At 40.5% G+C, this 22235-nt stretch overlaps 1 protein-coding gene across 1 annotated transcript in view; it reads left to right on the top strand.

Annotated features, from left to right (window-relative positions):
- SPARCL1 (SPARC like 1) overlaps positions 1-22235 on the top strand; it is a 41288-nt gene that overhangs the window by 7709 nt on the left and 11344 nt on the right. The window contains exons 2-5 of the mRNA XM_040966837.1: positions 13953-14017; positions 16869-17018; positions 18576-19559; positions 20734-20806. Of these exons, the coding sequence (XP_040822771.1) occupies positions 13964-14017; positions 16869-17018; positions 18576-19559; positions 20734-20806 (1261 nt within the window). The 5' untranslated portion in view covers positions 13953-13963. The remainder of the gene's footprint in view (positions 1-13952; positions 14018-16868; positions 17019-18575; positions 19560-20733; positions 20807-22235) is intronic.

Here is a 22235-nt window from a genome sequence, read left to right as displayed (position 1 = left end):
CCGTTCACCCAGATATTTGCTGTCAACACTTGGCTGGGATTGTTGTCCAATTTGTTGTACCCTCCTTTCTCTGCTATGGTATCAGATGCCCTCTTGTTGCTCCATGTGCCTCTGGGCATGCTGTCCACTGCTCTGTCAGGCCACAGAGGAAGCCCAGTTCTGACACATGCACTCCACGCTCAGTCCACTGATTTTGCAATTCTCCCCATGGTTGGAATCTGAGTCCAGCAGCTCAGTTGTGGGGATCCCCAAAGAGACCTCGTCTGAGGTGATCCCAGAACTGACTGTAGTGTGTGTTTGCCAGTAAAAGATCTGTCTAAGACCATAACCCACTATCAAAACCACTTGAGCAAATATCTTAGAGCATGCTCCACATCTGGAAACTGGGTGGGGCTTCTCCCTCAATATCCCCCTTTACCTCAGATACATGAAGGAAACAATATGGAAATAATAGTCTTACCCACTTTCCTATAGCCCTTGAACCTTTTTACCGTAATTAACTATGTAAAGATTGTCAAAAATATAATTAAAAATGAAAAAAAAAAAGACCATCACCCACATCAGCCTACATACACACTGGTAGTTGCAATTGCTGGATCAGTTCTGTCTTCTGCCCCTTCATGGCCCATTTTAATCATGCCTTATAGATCTATCTCTGTGGGCTTGGCTGAGTAAGATTTACAGTTGAAATAAAGGATATTCAGGCCTCTTTCCTTGCTTTTCCTGGGAGAGAAAAAAATCTAATTACAACTTCCTTTCATGACGAAACTCAATTACAATCTCTCCTATGATGAAAACCAAACTTCAACACAAAAGGAAGCAGTGGATCTCCCTGTGCTCTGCCTTCTCTCTTATGCAACTATGCACAAAGTTTGTGGTAACTTTGGCTTGTCTTGTTTAGGAACAATGGTCATAAAACCTATCACCATCCCACATTTCCATGAAAAGGGAAAATATTTACATATCTAATGTCACATTTTTCTCAAATATCCCTTAGTTATACAAAGCAAAATTTGAGCCAACACACATAATTTTTTTTCAGTATGACGACTTAAATACCATTTTAAACAAACAAGAAATGAATTAGTTGTTAAGGCCCATAATTTTCCCCCAATAACTTTAGTGCTGTGTGTCATCTTCCCAACAAACCTATTCACTTGAATACAACAAGAAACTGCAGTGCTGGTTAGCAAAGGGTCACACTGTAAATTCCTAAACACTGCCACAAATGACAGCTCTCAAGACAACAGTACATGGAATGCATATCTTATAATTACCTAACCCAAATCAATAATTGCAGAAATAGTAAAATCACGAATCATATTGTAATCTCCATCACTACTACTTAATCTTTGCATTCAACTGAAATGCATACTATGTGCAGTTTATTAAGGAAAAAATCAGAAGGAGCACATGACCAATAAAAAGATTTTTATCTGAAAATGAGTTGAGTGGGAAGTGGGAACTTGTTATTTTTTTAAAATAGATTAATATTTACTCTAGATTCAAATACAAGTGCTATCTATGAGCCCAGAGGTAACAAAAGTAAACAAAGCTAAGTAGGCACCATTCAAAGTAAACCTCAAGGGGCAGACATTAAGATACTAGTTGAGACAGCAGCATCCTATATTGTGTGTCTTGCCTGGGTTTCAAGGGCTTCTGATTCCAGCCTCCTGCAGATGAAAAGCCTGGAAAGCAGGAACGACGGATCATCTGGTTTCTGCTGTCCATGTGGGGAACTTGTATTAAATTCTTGGTCTCAGTTCTGGTCCAGCCTTGGATGTTAACATTGGAGTAAGAGTGATGGATGGTTCTCTTTCATTCTTCCCTGACCTCCTTGTTCTTGTTGTCATCCTCACTCTCACGTTCACCCTCCCTTTTGCCCTTCCTCTCTTTTTATTTCCTCTCTACCGGACTCTCAAACACAGTAATAACAACAGAAGAGGAAAATTCAAAGTAACTTCTAAATAGGTCTAAAAGTAAAGTGTTTTTATTAAATCTGTTCAACTTGAGTTTCTCATTCGCTTATATAATGTGATAAGGCCTTGGTGAGAAGGTAACTTCAGATCTACAATAACCTAAAGAGTTTATCTGAAGTCAATAAAAACCCACACCTGATTAGAAGATGCCATATTTTGTCAGATGTTCAGGCTCTCCCAGCATCCTAGAATCTCAAGTTATCAGTGCAGTGAATTCCTCCAACTTTTCACTGGAGACCACTCAGCTCTAATTCCCTCAAAATTCATGCAGTATTTCTGGTGGAATTCAGAAAAACATAAAGTACAAGCTGAAACCCAATATGTTGTCTTTTCTTTCTGCCTTCCTTGATCACTCCAGTAGCATAGAAGTAGGCTTTGAGGCCTTCACAATAGGGGGCAAGTTAGTATCCTTCCAGAATTAATAATTCCCTAAAATGTGAGGAAAGAAAGTTCTAGAAGTTTTTGTGATCGTAAGTTGTAGTAGCTTTTGGAGACAGATATAGAAGACCTGTTGAGAGGCATCCACTTCAGCTCACTGGCTCTTGTGCTATAAGAACAATTTAAAGTGAGTGAGGTCAAGGGCAAATGATTTCCTACAATTTGAAAAATATACTGATAAGAAAGGTTACTGTAGCACGAAAACTTTTATTATTAACTTCTCTTTGCCCCAGGTGATATACAAAAAGCAGCCCACGTTTACTCTCTATTGGATTATTTGTTCATTTTGTCCAAGCCCCTTGTGCTGAGGCTGTAGCTGTGGTTGGTGGTGGATGGCTCATCCCATTGTTTCTTAGCCTGTTGACAACAGGGCTAATGTAAGGATACCCCAAGAACGTGTGGGAAATACAATTTTAAAAGTTGTCACTGAAAAAGTTTGCATTACATATATGATCTTCCAATAATATGCATTTCCCATGAACTTTTTGAAGAGTCCTCATATCTCTAGGGATCCAGAGCCACATGTTAAATGTGATGTGTGCATTTCAGTGTCATACAGCCAAAATTAATCACTATCCCACTAAAACATTTAACAGAGTTCCTTGTATGGTATGATTCATCTAAAATTCAACTTTGTTTCAATTCAGCTAATGAGATTCTTCTTGGCCAGATAAAATTCCACGTATTCTGGGACTAAGCACCCAAAAACAATGTTTTTAAAATCTTGTTTAAATTGTTTGACAAACCAGTCATTCCACACAGCAGTGAAAATAGATGTCAGTTGAGATGTCTTCATCTCACACTGGAAGACCTAGGTTCAAATCCTGCCTCTGCTCAATTCCGGCTCCTGGTAATGCAACCCCTGGGAGGAAGTAGCTGACAATTCATGTATTTGGTCTCTACTATCCACCTGGACACCTGGTCTGTATTCTTGGCTCCCAGCTCTTTAGCCTGGCCAGTTCCGGCTGTGATGGAAGTGTACGTGGGGACAGAATCAATGGATCTCTCTCTCTCCATCTCTCTCTTTCATTCTCATTCTCATTGTCTACTTCTCTCTCTCTCTCTCTCTCTCTCTCTCTCTCTCTCTCTCTCTCTCAAAAAAAAAATAATTTTTTAAATGTCTGGTCAGACAGAGCAAATGAGTTAGGTCTAATTAAAGTATCCTAACCTTCTAGAGATAAGTAAAGACAGAAAAGGCAACATACATTGCAGTAAAAAATTGCATTGTCCTACACAAATTCTTTCAGGCATAGCTTCTCACATTTTCCTCTAAAGCTCTTCAATTTTAAAGTATCTTCAAATCACATGATTATATCTGTAAAATCATTTTGTTGAGTGCTGCTCATATTTGAATATCTTGTAGCTTCTGACTCTCTCCAAAGATGAGGATTGCTATGTTCCATTAAAAAAAAATAAAAGTATGTCCCAGATAAAGGAGTACCTAAAAGGCTTAGAACAACAGAGCCCTGACAGTAGGAGGCAGTTTTATTGGCAGGCAATGTGAAAATAAATAAACCTATGAAACGTTGAATTGTGGATTGTACCAGTCAAGGATCCAGAAAAAAAAAAATATGGATGTAAGCAGGAAACTTGAACTGGGGAGTTGGAGGTACATATAATTGAAGGGGTTCTTCACCAAGGTAAGGGCAAAGGGCAGAGAAGCCACAAACGAGTGCTGGAAGAAGCGAGGCAGAGCGAAGCTTTTATGTACAAGAAGAGGGATTATTGTCTGCCCGCAGATGGCAAGTGCTATGGGAGTCACTGAGAAAGGCTGTGACCCTCAGGAGAGGGACACACATGCAGGCAGGGACCTGAGATAGATATCTTCCCAGCACTCTCCCACTCTCAACCCCTACTAGCAGGGCTTCCCATTGGCTGAACACAGCAGAAACCACTGGGTATCACACCTGGTGGGGCCATTCACACAGGCCCTGGACAGCTCAGGGTGGAAACAGGTGGAGTGCATGTGAAGCAACAAATGGAAGACAGCTAGATAGACAGAGACAGTCTCTTCCCAGGGTAGAGGGAAGGAACAGACAGCTGTGGAATAACCATGAACAAGCCACAAGCCAGCTGTGGGCCAGCTGCATGCTCGCATCACTTACCAGAGCTTTGTTCTGCTAGCGTAAACAAGCTCTGCTTTTCCACTCTATTTTCAAAGAGTTCCTCAACTTCCAAGTGGTAAAATCCACTAGGATTTATTGCATCGGTTTCTTCTGGAGAGGGCAGGTACTGAGTAATGTTACACCACTGAAGCAAAGCAAAAACAATTGTTTTCCCCATTATAAATGCAAGCCCTCAGCAAGGTACATGAGAAGCCTTCCCCATGCCTTGAATCCTAAGGGGACTTCTGCTTGGAGTGACTGTTCTCACAGTGGTTCACACAAGAACTAAATACTCATCAAAGCACTCCACTATTCCCAGAGGGTCCCAACACCATGAGAATGAGGCTACTTGGAACTGTTCTTGGGTATTATTTGCTGTTTTTCTTAGTTCTGGAGGAAAACTACCTCCAATGAATAATTCTTGATCCATTCACAAAACTGAAAGCACTTGAGATTTCTCTCCCAACTAGCAGAATTAAACTGACTTACCCTGTTAACAGAAGGGAGACCATTTCCAAAGAATCCAAGTTTTCTATTATCCCAGAGGAGTTTCCCTAACAAAGGATATTCAAGTAAGAGCAATCAGAAGAGAAAGCCAAAAACCATAGGCAGGAGGAATTCCAGAGAGGTTAAAAAATATATATATTAAGGAGTCGAGAGAAGTGCTAAGGGGGGGAGGGGAGGTGAATCTACCTGCATATTTCAGAAGCAAGACTTCAAAAGTTGAACCAGTAAGTAATTCACAACAGCAAGCAAATGTTCGGTCACTTTTGAGTCTGACAGTGTCACAAATGCCATAGGCCTTCATGTGAGCCATCCTTAGGAATGAATTCAAGGTTTGTGAAGCCAGGAGTTTAAACAAATGTGTAAAAGCTTCTTTTTAAAAACTCAAATGTCAAAATTATGCTTAAGAATTTGTATGGAGCCTGAGCAAGAAAGGATCCCTGAAAACTATTGTTTCTTAATTTTTGATATGTATCCATCTGGCCATACTCAATCATGCATCCCAAAGAACATGAAAAATATAGTTTGGTATGGATAAATAAATGTAAATTTAAGAAAACCCCATTCCCAGTGAAAGGTGAAATAGAAGGACTTGTTATGGGGTTTGAGCAAAGAAAAATGCAAATAGCCAAGATAGTTGCTATCAGTATACCACGAGGCAAATGACGGAGACTTCCTGAAAGTAAATATCTGGGGGAAAAAACCCATGACCCACTGCTGCACGTTCATGGCTTATGGAGATCTGGAATGAGACACAGTGGGCTTAGTGAGTGGTTTAATAAGATGAGGAATTCTGAAAGAAATGATGGAGAGGTGTGGGAAGGTAGGTATTACACAGTCTTTCCTGGGATAATCTTGTAGCCATAAGCTTCCAAATGGAATTGAAGTAATCTCTGATTTTCACATTAGGGAAGAGGGAGGATATACTCTTTCTTTCTGGCAAAGAGGAAATGAGGGTTGCCATGACTAGAACGGGAACAGTGCAAAAGTGTGTTCAAAGGTAACTCAAGATATACAGGAAGTTCCCATTAGATGAGATACTTCTGTGAGTTAGAGATGAGGTCACAGTTAGGGGAATTATGCATAGCACTTTGGTTAAGCACTTATCATCATTGTGCCTGGCCTAAAATAACATCTCAAAGATATAAGCCATTTATATTTACTACTATTTAATAATAAGACAAAAAACTTACTTTTTCATTAAAATAGTATATTGATGAACCCAAGGTATTCTACTTTTAATGATTATCCCTAAGGGCTATCCCATATAAAATATTTCATTTTTTTCTAATATCTTTGTATTTCCAATGCACTGACTTAAAATGACAGCTATTTCATAGCATCTCAAGATATTGAAAGTCAGTAACTCAAGCAGGTCACTTGGGAGTACTCAGCTGGCTAGTGAGTGGGTCTGTAGTGTCCAGATGGTTCCACTGGACATCCTATGCCTTTGCAAAGCCAGGTGGCAAGGTGGGATTGGCAGGGACTTGCCACAGTGACTTCTGAAGCATGAAGGTATCTTACACAGTGGCTTTGGGCTTCCAGAACAAGTTCCAAGAGATGAAAGCATATCCTCCAAGGCTTTTTATAACTCAGCCTCAAAAGACTGCCTCAGTTGGTTAGATATGCCACTAAGGACAATTCAGTTTCAACAGGAGAAAAATTAAACTCTACCTTCTAATGAAAGAACTGGCAAAAAAAAAAAATACAGCCATCTTTACCTATTAAAAAATTAAATGAGAAACATGTAAGAGCGTGCCTCAAAACATCTACCCAGGTGAGCCAAAATAGAGTTGACAATTGTGAGGATTTGATTTCCCAGGGCCCATTACTGCCATGCCCAATGTGTCAAAAGGGTGTCAGCCTCAGTATACAGGGGCCAGGCAATAGAAGAACTCTAGATATTTTGCATAAGCTGGCTTCCTAACCTCTTCTACAAGAGCCATACCTGGGAAAAGACTGTAGCTTTAAGTTCTAACAGGGTGGCAATGAGGCACCCTATTCCCAACAGAAGACAAAGGCCCTAGAAGTTCCTAGCACCCTCATCTTAAATCTTTCTGGATTCATGACAACAAACAGTGATATGAAAGAAACAAAGGATTCCAAGTAGCAGGGTACATTTAAGTCTTTTTGAATGATTAATTGTTAAGAGTTATTAAGCCATATTCTATCCTGTTGTTTCAAAGAATGAAAACATCTTCAAAGTATTTTTTGCTTTTTTATTTCTATTTTTTACAATATTTTTTTTACAATATTTGACAGGCGGAGATGATGGAGAGAGATGGAGAGATGTGTTCCATCCACTTCCATTCACTGATTAGCTCCCCAATGCCTACAACAGCCAGGGTTTGAGATTCACCAAAATCAGGAATCAGAAACTCTACCATGGGTGGCAGGAGCTCAGCTACTGGCTATGTCCCAGGATGTACCTTGGCCAAACCAAGGCTCAAACACAGGCACCTCACTCAAGGATATGGGTGTTCTAAGCGTGACATTATCTGCTGCATTAAATGATAACCTCTTCTTAATTTCACCTTTACAATTGGTGAAATTACCAAATGACAGCATGATCTCAGAGTCTCAAGACAACACAAGAAGTATTTCAGGCACCACTCTTTTTCTTGCTCTGTAGATAAAGAACCCAGTGACTTGACTGAAGTATCTTGCTTAATAAAAGATAGTTCAGGTTTGTAATTTGTGTCTATCAATTGCCTACTAAGTGTTTTTCCAACTATGCTGTTGTCTTGGGATAAGTTCATGCATTTGGGAAAATAATATTTATCTTATTTCACATCTGTGCTGCCTTATGTAAGTCTTCAAGAATAGGGATTCTGTCTGTTCAAAAATTTTCTCAGTTCTGCACTTTTCATTTAGAGTTTTATTTTGTCTGCAAAAATCACAATCTGCATTTTGTGGAGTGCACACCAGATTTGAAAGTCTCAAAATAAGTGATTTTTTTACTTATCCAAGAATAAGTGGCATTCATGGCACTGAGCAAGGACATCATGGTTTTCATTTTCAATGTACTTTGCAAGCATCAGCTAATTAAGCTCCCTGAGTCTTCAGTGCCACCGTTGTTTGCAAAATATCTCTCATTTCCCAGGAAAGTGTTGCACTGTGTCCTAACTTACAAGAATCAGCACATTTGCCCAGCTTGAAATAAGAACTAACGACTGTGAAATTACTTTGATCAATGAGTGACAAACACAATTAGCTCAGTAAGACAAAAGTGCTCAGATACTGGTCTGAAGGACAAAACGGAACATGATAGAATACAAGGATTGATTGTCTCTCAAGGTCCTTCCTTGCAGCAATACAACATAAGCATCCACCGTGCAACTGAAACTGGAGGTGGTGTCCTGCTTGGGTCATCCTAGTAGCCATGGCCGTGCTGTCTCTCTAAAAATTTTGTTTTCAATATCACAATGAAAATCAGCACAACACTCCAAAACAGCAGTTTCATCCAGAGACACGGTAAATAATCCAGGCCCTTGCAGGATGTGTGGGATCTCACACATCTGCACAGCTGGCCACTCGAGGTTCAATAGCAGACTTCCCAGCTGTTCTGGGCTTCAAGGGCCTCTCTTCAGTTGAATCAATACTCGTGCCAATCTAGTAGCTTCCTTGGGTGAAGACCAATGTGAAAATATGGACAAGAGGCAGACGCTAATCCAGAAGTACTCTTTTCTCCTAATTATGGTTTCAATACACATAAAACAGCTGGAATTTAGAGATGGAAGTCTGGCACTACGGTTAAGACACTCCAGTCTCACATCAGGGTACCTGAGTTCAAGTCTCAGGTTCAGCTGCTAACTCCAACTCCCTGCTCGTGCAGACAGTGGAAGGCCGCAGGTGATAGAGCTCAAACAGCTGGGTACCTGCCATTACCTAGAAGACTCAAATTGAGCTCCCTGTTCCAGGCTTTGACCTGGCTCAGTCCTAACTGTCTTAGGCATTTGGGGAATGAACTGGTGGATGAAAGATGTCTCTGTCCCTGTCTCTGTCAGTCAAACAAATAAACAAAATGATTAAGCAAGTAAGTAAACAAATAAACAAAGAGTTTCTAAAATGTCATTAAAACACCCTGAGATTTAAAGGTAGGAATGTGTGTCTTTTAAATAAGAGAACTGATTATGAACACGTTCTAAAAGTAGGGCTCCTGGACAATTTGAAATCACTGAAGGCAGGAAGATATGGTAGATGGGAGCACAAAAGAATCAAGTTATTTTTGCTAATGTCACTTGCAACACAAAACATGAAAGCCTACCGTGCAAGTGTTGACAAGGGGCAGCCGGCAGCACAGCAGGGGAAATGGCCACATCGGGCTGGTGCTTTGGAGTTTGCATCCCTTGACACCAGGAAGAAATTGTTAGCTCCATTCCACAAGTGAGCTTTGCAGGGACTGAGTGAGCTACTCAAGGCATCATCTAGTACTTGGCAGAACCAAGGCCCAAAGCCAGAAGTTTGGCTCTCCAGCCTGAAGCCTGTCTCTTTAGACTGTTGGGGAGAGCACTGGATTCCAAACCTAAGACTCAACTTTGGAATGTTTGTTTTCTTCTCACGTCTTGTGTATTTGGGCAAATAATTGCATTCCTGAGGCAGTAAAGAGAAAAACACTTTATCAACTCAAATGTTATAGAATGGCAAGGCAAGCATACAACTAACTCCCTCTTAACCAACTGGTACTTCTGGGGTCCCTGTCAACATGTTCTTACAGTTAAACTTTCCTCTCTTTTGTCTTAAAGAACAAGGAATTCCTCCTTCTCTTTAAAATTAAACCTACCCACTATGCTTTAATATTACACCAGCACATACTTAGGACTTAGTGAGACTGTATAACAGCTCATTCAATCATTACATCATTTTCCATATTAAGAACTGAGGCTCCTAAAGCTAAACAGCTTGTCCAAGGTGGTGTTAATTAAGTATTAGAGCCCCCAAAGTCCTGCTTCAAAGCTAGTTGATTCATAACTATTAAAGTGAAACTGCTACTCAAGCAAAATTGTCTTCAGTTATCTATCGTGGTATAACAATTCATCTTAAAATCACATGGCCTGATTCGATCATGATTCGTCAATCTACACTGGGTTCAGCTGTGTGGTTGTTCCACTGACTGTCTAAAATCACTCTTATGACTCCAGCGACCTAATAGCAAAATAGGAGATGAGGGCCCACCGAGGTAGCCTAGTGGTTAAAGTTCTCTCCTTGCATGCACCAGGATCCCATATGAGTGCCAGTTTTAATCCCGGGGGCCCCACTTCCCATCCAGCTCTCTGTTTGTGGCCTGGGAAAGCAGTGGAAGATGGCTCAAAGCCTTGGGACCCTGAACCTACATGGGTGACCCGGAAGAGTCTCCTAGCTCCTGGCTTTGGATCAGTGCATCTCTGGCCATTGCGGCCACTTGGGAAGTGAATCCATGAACGGAAGATTTTCCTCTCTGTATATCTGACGTTCCAATAAAAATAAATTTTAAAAAATACGCGATGAACCATTAAGCTGCTTTCTACACAGCTTCTTACCACTCAGCAGCCTATTTTAAGCCTTCAAAGAAACTGGCAGATGACTTCCACAGACTACGAACCCCAATGTGAAAGTGCTTGCAAGCCTCGGTAGGCATCATATTGGCCAATGCCATGCTGGTCCAAGAAAGTCATCGAGTCATCGAGTCAAGGCCAAAATCACAGGGACAGGATGCTCAGGAGTCAAGATTCAGCAGGGGGACATTAATGCCTCCACCTTCCCTTTCTTTTCCTCTATCTTCAGTTTCTCGTTCTTCACTTATGCTTACAGAAACACTGCGATAGGGTCAGTGCTGTGCAGTGGGTTAAGCTTTCACCTGTGATACAATATCCTAGTTCCAAGCACTAGTTTCAGTTCTGTCTGTTCTGCTTCCAATCCAACTTCTTTCTCATGTCCTAGGAAGGCAGCAGATGATGGTACAAATACTCAAGCCCCTGCCACCGGTATAGGAGACCTGGATGGGCTTCCTACCTGCTGAATTCAGCCTGGTATGGCCCAGCTGCAGTAGATATTTGGGAAATAAACAAGTTGGCATAATATCGCAGGGTGTGTGTGTGAAAGAGAAAGAGAAAAAAAACAGAGAGAGAAGAGAATGAGGGGCAAGACAGAGAGAGAAACTGGCTTTTGAATCAATCTTTTTTTTTCCAAGGTTTTTTTGGAGAGGGAAAGTCAGATTTACAGAGAGAAGGAGAAACAGAGAGAAAGATCTTCCACCCGCTGGTTCACTCCTTAAGTGGCCACAACGGCTGGAGTTGAGCTGATGTGAGGCCAGGAGCCAGAAGCCTCTTCCAGGTCTCCCACACAGGTGCGGGGTCCCAAGGCTTTGGACCATCCTTGACTGCTTTCCCAGGCCACAGGCAGGAGCTGGAAGGGAACTGAAACAGCCAGGATACAAATTAGCGTCCATAAGGAACTCCAGCAGATGCAAGAGGATAACGTTAGTCACTAGGCTGTATACCAGGCCCTGAATCAATCATTTTAAGAAAAAAGAAAACATTTAGATGATCATGTTTAGATACAAATAAGTCTCCCAGCCTGAACTTTTCCCTTTAGCTATCATATCAGTGATTTTCCTTTCAGAGCCAATTACCTTTAAAGAGTGCTCTGTATTCATTGTCTTCATGTCACCTCTTCCTACCCATTCTCCAATCACTGCAGACTGGCTTCCACTAACACTGCTACAGCAAAACTGCCCTCCCCACACTTTCTAATAACCTCTGTGTTTCCAAAGGTCATGGATAATTTCCTGCCCTTGTTTACTTTGCAATTCTGTGACTTTAAAACTTCGTTGGGTTCCCATAACTTTTCAGCCAGAATTTAAATGTACCTAGTTCAATGCACTGGGGTTTGATAACCTGGACAGCTGCCTTGTTTTTTGAGCCTTGCCTCTTCCACTTGTGTGTCAACACCCTCACAGTTCAAACATACACTGAAATGTCTCTGGGCCTTCACAGAAGCCACTCTGGATTACATCTCCCATCTTATACATTAAATAAGTATTTATTAGTCTTCAAATCTCAGATGGAGAATTGCCTTCTCCGGAAATTGTCTACACCCAAGAACCATGTAGCATGAAAGTGAAGAACATAGACCTGTAACCAAACAGAAAGGTTGCAACAGGTCACTTGGCTGCTCGACCTGAGACTCCTGACCAATGAAATGCTGACAATACAAAGCTTGCTTCCCAGGATGGTAGGGCATGTTATAGAGAGTGTGCGAAGCCCTCTCAGAAGCTATTTAGAACTTATGGACCCAGTTGCCATATTATATTAAAGCCATTTTTCATGTGGCTTCCTCCTCTGTAACTCTTTATGTGTTTAGGCGGGGTATAGAATTCAATAAATGAATAAAAGAGTGAATAAATGAGGCATGCCCTGGCCGACTAGGCGTGCTTCTTCACTCATTCAGCTCCACCCGGATCTGGGAAAGTGAAAGAACTGATGAGATCCTGTGGTCAAACCAAACAGGAAATGTTTTCTCAGATTTAATATTACTACAAAATCAAAATGAAATCAGTCTCATGATTCACAAATTTTTGATGGCTTTTACTGCCTCTTCTCATGATTCTTGCTTTCCATTTGTAAGAAAATATGATGTAATTCTCTTAGCCTAATTCCACTGTTACGTGCGACAAATGCAGGGAAAGCTCCCAGAGGTAATGGAAGCTTTGGTCAATGTGAGGCTAAAATGGATTTTACATGTTCCACTGGAAAACTATGATGATTTCACCTTGAAGTTTAAATGATATCATTTCCTGTGATTCGAAGTTATTTATTCAAAAATCACAGCTGACGGGCCAGCGTTGTGACACAAGATAATGCCACTGGCAATGCCAATATCCACCAGCTGTTCCACTTTAGAATTAGCCCCCTGTTCACTTGTCTGGGAGAACAGCAGAGGATGGCACAAGTGCTTGGGTCCCTGCCTCCACATGGGAGACCCAGATGGAGCTCCTGACTTCTGGCATTGGACTGACAGAGACCTGGCAGTTGTAGCCGTTTGGGAAGGGAAGACAGATCTGTGTGTGTGTGTGTGTGTGTGTGTGTGTGTGTGTGTGTGTGTGTGTGTGTAAGAGAGCATGCATACCTGTGTGACAGTGTGTTTGAATGTATGTGTTTGTGTGTGCCCCCTCTCATTTTTTGCCTTTCAAATAAATAAATCTTCATAAAAGTGACAACTGAATTTTTAGAAATTCAGATACTTGAAAAGCTCATCATACTACTTTGCATTTCCATAGTTTCCAAAAAGTAGCAATAGTATACCAATCTAAAGTGGAAGAGAGTGTAGTTCTATAAACTTAATAAAGATTTATGAAATAAATAAGTACATATGTGTTAAGTCTCGGAATATAGAAAAATTAGATAGACTGTACTAGCATTCACTACAACAATAAAATATTTTAAATTGTTACCAAGGCTGGAGAGCAAATAGATTTGACACATTTACACTGAGCTTTTACTACTGTATGTAAGCCATTTTATTTTTGATATAGTAAAATCACAGTGTCTTTGTGTGTATAAAAAGAAAAACTACAGCTACAATTTGTAGTTTATGATTCATAGAATTATTTTTCCAGTTTTAGATTCATAGAATATTAGGGCTGGAGGACCACCGGGTTCTTTATAAGAACTTTTCATGGTTCGTCGCTTAAGACGAACCATGTTTAAAAAAGAACAAGTGACTTGTCTATTGCCGAGAAATCGAGCAGCAGTTTTCACAAGGGCACAACTGGGGCAGAACTGTCATTTGTCTGTGTTTACAAACAATATATGTCTTTACAAAGCAACAAATTATCTGCTTTAAAAACAGCAATTGCTTTTAAATGTAAAAGATGCGTCTCTGTTGGATCTCAATATTTGCCAAGATTGTCTTTTAGTTATTATCATTGATACTTCTTGATTCACAGGTCTGGAAAGCATGAGGACTGTGCTTTCGCTCCTGTACTTCTTGGGAACTGCAGCTGCGATCCCGGTAACTCTCCTCTCTTGTCTTGCAACATCCTCGCTACTGACATTTAGTTTATAAATCCTCCATTTAAAAGAGATGATTCTTATATAATGACTTGAAGTTCTCTTTTTTCATATCAGTTGTGATTTTTTAATTCCCCAGGCAGTGAACAGATGACTGGAAAAGTCAAGATACTTAAATTTTTTTTTTCACAACTATCAGGTATTGCAAGTTGCAATAAATATGAATTGAAAGTTTTGGCCCTAAGTTTATTATCTATAGAATATATCAAAATATCAAAGGGACAAGAAAAATAAATCCTTCTATGGGTGCTAAACACATTGAGATGAGAAATATAAGAATTTTAATTGGGATGCATATCCATATTCTCCAGCATTTTCTTCAACATCAAACACACACTGGCTGAGAAATACAGAGAATTTGTCACTGAAATGAGGTGCCGTCAGTTTAGGAGCAGGAAATGATACAGAGATCATAACGCAGCATGCTGAAAACAGGGCTAAGACATTCTCTTCTTCATGGTCAAATACACAATGTTCCTAGGATTTACAAAACAGTAAGGCAGTCATGCACAACTCACATGATCGGAGATCATATCAGCAGCTCCAACACTACCAGAAAGTTTTTTAAAAAAAGAAAGAGTGTCATGGCTTGAATGATCATTGAGAACTTTCCACAAATGACCCCTATTATCTTCAGTTAAAGCCAAAGATTTGGGCCACTTTTTCTTATTCACCAAATGAAAGACTTTGCCACCCTACATAGACAAGGCAATTTTTTTGCTATGCCCTGTCCCCACTTCACTCTGGGTCTGTGCTTCTGTTCTTGCGATTGGATAACTAGAGGCTTCTCTGATTGACAGATGTATCAACAAAAGCAAGCACCATAGCACCCAGACCCAGCAGTTCTTACAAAACAGAGCTTACGAGCATTAGTTTAGAATAATGCTTAAGCAATGTGGAATGGCTCCAGCTGAAATTATACATTGTACTTTGAAATTATAAAAAATCGGACAAATTCTCTTCCAGTACAAAAAGAAGCTTCCATGAAACAATTGTTTTCTCCCAACAATGTGTTTCACATTTCCAGGGGTTATTGCTGTGTAAATAGGCATCAAAACTGACTTTGAACTGACTTTGAATGGCATGTCTACGTACAGACACATTCCAGGTGTGTTGTTTCTAGAGAAGTGTGTAACACACAGACACAGCCAAAGCTAAAAAGTTATATATCTTCTCATAAGATTGACATATTAAAAATCTTGCATTGCTTTTCATGCTTCCCTGGATTCTCATGAAGCAGAATCTGTGTGGGTGGGAGATTCCAAACATATTTCCAGAAGGCACGTTAAATAAACTTAGATGTGGGCACAATGATAAAACTGAATTTTGATTTTGAAATTCTTCTGGAACAAATAAGTTGCCATGTTTTTGTGCATTTCTTCCTGTTTGAAGTGGAGCAGAGAGAGTAGATTAGAAGGAGAGCTTCTGTCCAGTAAGTCTGAAATGGTCCTATGGAGCCACTGTGGCAACTGACCCAAGTTGTGTCATTTTTTTTCTCCATTTCCTTTACAATTTCTGAAATTCTTCTGAATATTACTATGCCTCACGCTGGAAAAAGAGATTAAGAAGAAAAAGTGCAAAGCAACTCAGAAATCAACCCTGTATTCCATGGCTTTCTGTATATTAGATAATCAGCACTCCGAGGATTATTGATGGAGTTAAAAATGAGCCAAGCCAGTTGAGTGTCCACAGCACCTCTGGACTAAATGCCCACAGTAGACACCTGACTCTCTTATTGAATGGTTCTAACTGTTCCTACTATATGATGTTACAACTAAGAATACTGTAGTATTTTTAATTTGGACAACTCCTTAACATTTACATAATTAAGTTTCTAAGTTGTTATTTCTGCTCACTCATACTGAAGCAGAAATCAAACAACTTTTCAAACTGCAAACAAAAAGTAAATAGCAGAGTCAAGATTTGTGTGGAGTCAAAAGATTTGAGAGGGAGTCCTCTGACCTCCAAATCCATTTGTTTGCCTCCACAGCATGGATCACTGGCTTATTCACGGAGGTCTCCAGTTTTGCTGGAAACAGACACAGCCATCTAGCTGTGCTTCCAAGTCTAGCTGTTTGACTTCCAACTCCAGATGTTCCACTTCCCCATCATGCATCACTGCTCAGTTCTTCATTGATGCTTTAGCCTTGCTAAATATGGAATCATGCCGCTGGTTGAAATCATCCGTAACTGTCATTCTGTACTAGGTTTATCCTGCCTCACACAATCTTTGATTCAATTCCTGACCAATTTGGTTTTTCATCCATTTCCTGGTAGATGCTAGAGTGTTAAAAAAGCAAAGAAATGTTGAATAAAGTTTTGTAACCTTTTCTGCTGATTATCAATGTACAATTACATGTTAAATTAATATACAACATTATATCCTATGGTTAATTTTATTTGACTTCAACTTCCTGCGAAGAACACTTTTCAAAATCACTATATATGAATAACTTTTAGAAGTTTTTAAAACATAGAAAAGAATTTCAAAACAGCCAAATTGCCATTATTGAAGTCATTTTCATTTGATTGATTTTTTAACTAGTCCCTGCAATTATAACTTACCTTAAACAAAACTAGCATTCTGCTTTCACTTAACATTATACTCTGGGAATTTGCTTATGTCCTCAAAAATTCTAGAGAATATCTTCTAATCAGTGTTATGAAAGAAGTATATTGGTATTGCTTTTTCGAAGAACATTGTTGGTAAACAATAGTGATAAGAATAATTCATGATTTTTAAAATGAGCATCTAAGTGTGGATAATAAAAACTGATTTTGGAAATTTTCAGACAAATGCAAGGTTTTTATCTGCTCTTTCTCAACCAACTGTTGGAACACTGGAAACGCATGAGAATACGGAAACTCCCTTTTTAAGGACTGAAGATGAAGAAAATGAAAAGGAAATGGTGGAACCCATAGAAAACCAACCCAATAATAAGGTAATAGTAACAATACATTTTTAAAAAATATTTCAAAGGTCTCAGTTTAAAACATGCTCAAAGAGATTATGTTTAATTTTAGTTTCTTTTTTTTTTAACTTCTAAACATAAGACTTTATTATCTCTCTAGTTGTGTCCCTTCGTGTACTCTATTCAGGATCAAGTACTTAATGGAGAAGTCCTAATACATCCATGGGCCCCTACCCAGCAGCCTGCTCCTGACACTGAGTTACAGGGAAGGCAGTGGCAAGGCACCTCAGGGCAGGGGATACTGAGGCATTTTCCTTGCCCCAATCCCAGTCTGGGTTCAGCCTGGTTGATATCCTAGTCATATCCATGACCCTACAAGTTACCCTCCTCACTGTTCCAAGTGGCCTGAGCACAGGAAGCAGGAAGTTCCCTTGACCAGAAGCACAAGCAGGGAGGCCCAAGTAGCATTGGGGAATGGACACCAGATGGGTATAGGCACCTGCTCAGGCCTACCACATGCCAGGCGGCAGGCAGTGGTCAATGCTGCCCTGCTCTAGCCTCATCTCCATCCCTAACCCTGTGCTTGTCACAGAAACAATGTGGGGTTGATGACAGCCTGTGAGTTCAGAGTACTGCAGCCAAAGCACTCTGGCTCCACAGGGCTAGGGAAAGGAAAGCATTCCAGCTCCCTAGCCTTGAGGCCTGAGAAAGGCATGGGGGATGGGGGAGACAGATATGGCTTCACCTTGAAGTCACTTCCACCTTGCATATTTCCCTTTGTACCTCCAAGAAGAATAGGGTGACATCCCCAACCTATTTCCTGCCATGGCCACCCAAGACAAGAGTCAATGCACTCCAGCCCCGCCAGGAACCTGCATATCCGCAGCCAGACGGGAAGGGTACTGAAGGGAAGGAGAGGGGTGCAAGGCCCAGAGCTCAGCCCTCTAGAAGGCCGAGAGCCCATTAGTTTCTATAAATATGGTGGTCCCATCAACTGCATCTAGAAACTAGAATTGTGAGAACAAATTTTTCTAAGATTTGTTTGTTTAATTATTTACTTATTTTTTTATTATTGGAAATTCAGATATACAGAGAGGAGGAAAGACAGAGAAGAAGATCTTCTACCCATTGATACATTCCTCAAGTGGCTGCAACAGCCACAGCTGCACCGATCTGAAGGCAGGATCCACGAGCCTCTTTCTGGTCTCCCACATAGGTGCAGGGTCCCAAGGTTTTGGACTGTCGTTGACTGCTTTCCCAGACCACAAGCAGGGAGCTGGAAGGGAAGCAGAGCTGCCAGAAATTGAACTGGCACCCATTTTGAACTCTGGTGCAGAGGACCTTAGCTGCTAGACTACGAGCTGGGCTCAACAAGAGAGTTTTACTGCTTGAGCTAGGGTGCTATGTAATAATTGCATTTTTATAAGTTCTAATCAAATGAAACCTGTGGCTGTAGAGCAGAAAAGATATGGTAAATACATTCACATGATACTGTGCAAACAAAAATAATTATGAATGGTGAGTGTTCACTTAAGAATTATAAATATGGTATTATCATTTGTTTCAAGAATAACCTTTTTTTTCAAGGATGAACAATCTTCAATGTTACAAAACCATGAGCAGTTGGCAGAACAGGACAAGAGCTATAGTGAAGAGCTTGGATTGAAGGACCAGGAGGAGAGTCCTAGTGACTCAGATGTGACTTCAGCATCTACACCAACTGTAGGCACATTGGACTCTAAAGAAGATATGAGTGAGCCTCAGGAGCAAAACTTCCCAGAGAACACTGATTCCCCTGTCTCTGATGTTAGTTCCTTGGAGAACTCGAACCAAGAGGAAAGCATCCCAAAGGGAGAAGAAAACCAAGAACAACCTATAAGTGAGGCTCATCATCAGCTGAACAGAAGCAGTACACACACCCCAGACCTAAGTGATCAAGGAAACCAAGAAGATGATCCAAACATTCCAAATGGAGAAGAGGAAGAAAAAGAACCAGCCAAAGTTAGTAGTCCAAATGATAACCAAGAGAAGGAGGGAGAACTTTCCCTGGAGCATTCTGACAGTGAGCAGGACGAAGACGATGCCCAACCTGATGACATTATGGAAGAGACCAGTCAACCAACTCAAGTAAGTGAGATGCAGAAAGATGAATCTGAGCAGGGAAACCAAGAACAGGAAGAAGTTCACTCTGATGCAGAAATGGAAGAGGAAAATGCATCAGACAACAATAAACACGTCCAAGATAATGAATGGCAGACCCAAGAAGGAAAAACTGGTCTGGAAGCTATTAGAAATCAGAAGGGAATGGGCAAAATGATTCTTTCGGAGGCTTCGTTCTTGGAACCAAATGATGATGCTAACATTGTGCCCAGAAACCATGGGGCTGAAGGTGATGGGAACAGTGACGGATCCAAGCACGGTGCAACTGATGACTACCTCATCCCAAGCCAGGCCTTCGTGGAGAATGAAAGAGCTCAGTCCAATTACCATCATCCCAAAAATGACGAGCAAAGAGAAAGAGCACTTGAGAATGAGAGTGTAGATACTAGTGAACCCGGAGACCACCACGGGGTAAGATTACTTACAAAGAAGCTTGTCCAGTCAAAATTAGCATTAACAACTTTCTCTGTGCTTTTCTAACTGTATGTGCTTAGTTGTCTCAGTGCATCACTAAAATACATAACAATTACTCTTTTTTTTTTCTATCCTCTGACTATTTTCTCCTTAAAGTAGATCCAGGATTTGAATGTCATTTATTTGATAAGTGCAAGCATAGATAACAGTGGAGACATGATACAGGGATGTCTTTATAAAAAAGTTTTCAGAATTATTCCATCTGGGCAGTGGGCAGGCATAGTTACGACCTTTAGTTTAGCCAGAAATTGCTAGGGGAGGGTAGTCATTCCCCAGCACTTCCACTGTGTCCTTTGAACACACTAGATTTCCAATGTTTTCCAGACTCCTAACACACATACTGCCTGTTAAGTGTTCCTGGAGCTAACTGGATCAATCAATTCTGAGAGATGTGATAGATGGGTGACCCTGACGACTGCTCTTCTAGTACCTTGAAAGCAGATGCTATGATGTATTCAAGTTGAATCACTAAAATGCAACAAAATATCTCTCCTATAACAAGGAATTCAGCAACATCTGTTGAATCAGTTGTTATGATTAAGAAACTAGTTCATCTAATTCATCATGCAAACAGACCATGGGGAGAATCTGGATACCAGTAGGCCTGGCTGCAGGGAGGAAGAACAGTGCAATTTAGTTGTATGACCATTTGGAGCTTTCATGCAAAGCTGACAAGTAGGACTTAGTACAGTTTGGGGTGAGGAAGGTTGTATAAATAACCTGTATTACTGAAAATTCTCAGCATTCTAAAGTAGAAGTTTTCTTACACTTAGAAAACATTAACAACTTAATGGAGATTGCTGGTGTAACTTCAACTGAACTACAGAATGGAAAGCTAATGCTGTTTAGCTAGTGTTTTTTTCCAAATCCTCTAGGGAGACTCCAGCTCTTAGTGAGAAATCCCCTGAGCTAAAGATCTGCTTCCAGCAGGGCAGAAACAGCTCTTGTTCAGGGATTACTGTCTGTGTCTGCCTTTGCACCTGGTTTTCCCTTTTAGAGATCTGAAATGATTGGGGCATATAAACCTCTGTGAAGATATACAGAAAAGGAAATGAACCAACTAATGACATTTTCTTCGCTGAGTTTAATTTCTGATGTTGTTGTTTTTAAGGCCAAGAAAGCAGAAAGCTCATCAAATGAAGATGAAGCTTCAAGTGAAGGCAACGTGAGAGTGCACAGCATTGGTGAGCTTCCTTGACCACATCAAAGAACAAACGAATCTCCACCCAGGGTTTCACTCCTCCCTTCCTTTGTGACTATGGTACAGATCTATTCCCCATCCTCAAACATCCCCAAGGAAATACTCCCTTTTAAAAAAAAGCGAAAAAAAAGAAAGATTTGTTTATTTTTATTGGAAAGGCAGATTTAGAGAGAGAAAAAAAGACAGAGCAAAAGATCTTCCACCCACTGGTTTATTCCCCAAATGGCTGCAACAGCTGGAGTGGAATTGATCCAAAGCCAGGAGTCAGGAAATTCTTCTTGGTCTCCCACACAGGCGCTGGATCCCAAGGCTTTGGGACATCCTCTACTGCTTTCCCAGGAAAGGAGGGAACTAGATGGGGAATGGAGCATCCAGACATAAGCCAACACTCATATGAGATGCTGACACTTGAAAGCAGAATGTTAGCCAAGTTGAGCCATTGCATTGATCCCAAGAAATGGTCTTTTACATTGATAGTGTTTTCTGTCACATATTTGATAATTCAACTATGTTTAAGTATGTCAACATATTAGAAGACTTGCTGAGATGTCCTTATAAAAGTAGAATTTTTCCTTAAATCCTTCTGCTTCTCAAAAGAATTTACCACATTTATTCTTTAACTTTAATTCACTACTTAACTGAGATACCATTTTTAAGGCAATTGCTATACCAATCATAAATATTATGAGCTTCAGCATGGCTTATTTAACTTCTGACCAACTTTTAAGACATTACAGTAGATACTTTAAACTGTAATCATCTCAGACCAAGACAACTTGCTAGTTCATTTTTTTAAAGATTTATTTATTTTTATTTGAAAGATTTACAGAGAGAAGGAGAGACAGAGAGAGGGGGATCTTTATCTTCTAGTTCACTCTCCAGTTAACTGCAATGACTGCAACTGAGCCCATCCGAAGCCAGGAGTCAGGAACCTCTTCCAGATCTCAAATGTAGATGCAGGGACCCAAGGACTTGAACCATCCTCTACTGCTTTTCCAGGCCATAAGCCGGAAGCTGGATCAGAAATGGTGCAGTCAGGACTCGAACCTGCACCTGTTTGGGATGAAAGGGCTGCAGTGGAGGCTTAGTTTGTTATGCCATCACATCAACCCTTTTCGGTTCTTTTTACAGCTCTAATACAAATTGCAACCAGAAGAAATGTAGATCACCATATAAAATATTCTAATGTCAGAAAGTTCTGTGGCCATCAAGTGCTTGTTACTGTTTTTTGACATCCAAATTTTCAAGTTGTAATGGTTTCCGATTTAGTGACCAACACTGTGGCTCAGCAGGCTAAGCCATTCTTTGTAAAGCTGGTCCACCTCGTCCAAGCACTGATTCAAGTCCCAGCTGCTCCATTTCCAATCCAGCTCCCCATTAATGGCTTGTGAAAACAGCAAAAGATGCCCCCA

The sequence above is a fragment of the Ochotona curzoniae genome, unplaced genomic scaffold, assembly GCF_017591425.1.
Source record: "Ochotona curzoniae isolate NIBS_2020 unplaced genomic scaffold, NIBS_Ocur_1.0 scaffold_4506, whole genome shotgun sequence".
Taxonomy (NCBI): Eukaryota; Metazoa; Chordata; class Mammalia; order Lagomorpha; family Ochotonidae; genus Ochotona; species Ochotona curzoniae.
Note: the sequence above shows the minus strand (reverse complement) of the source record. Positions and strands in the feature narration are given on the sequence as shown.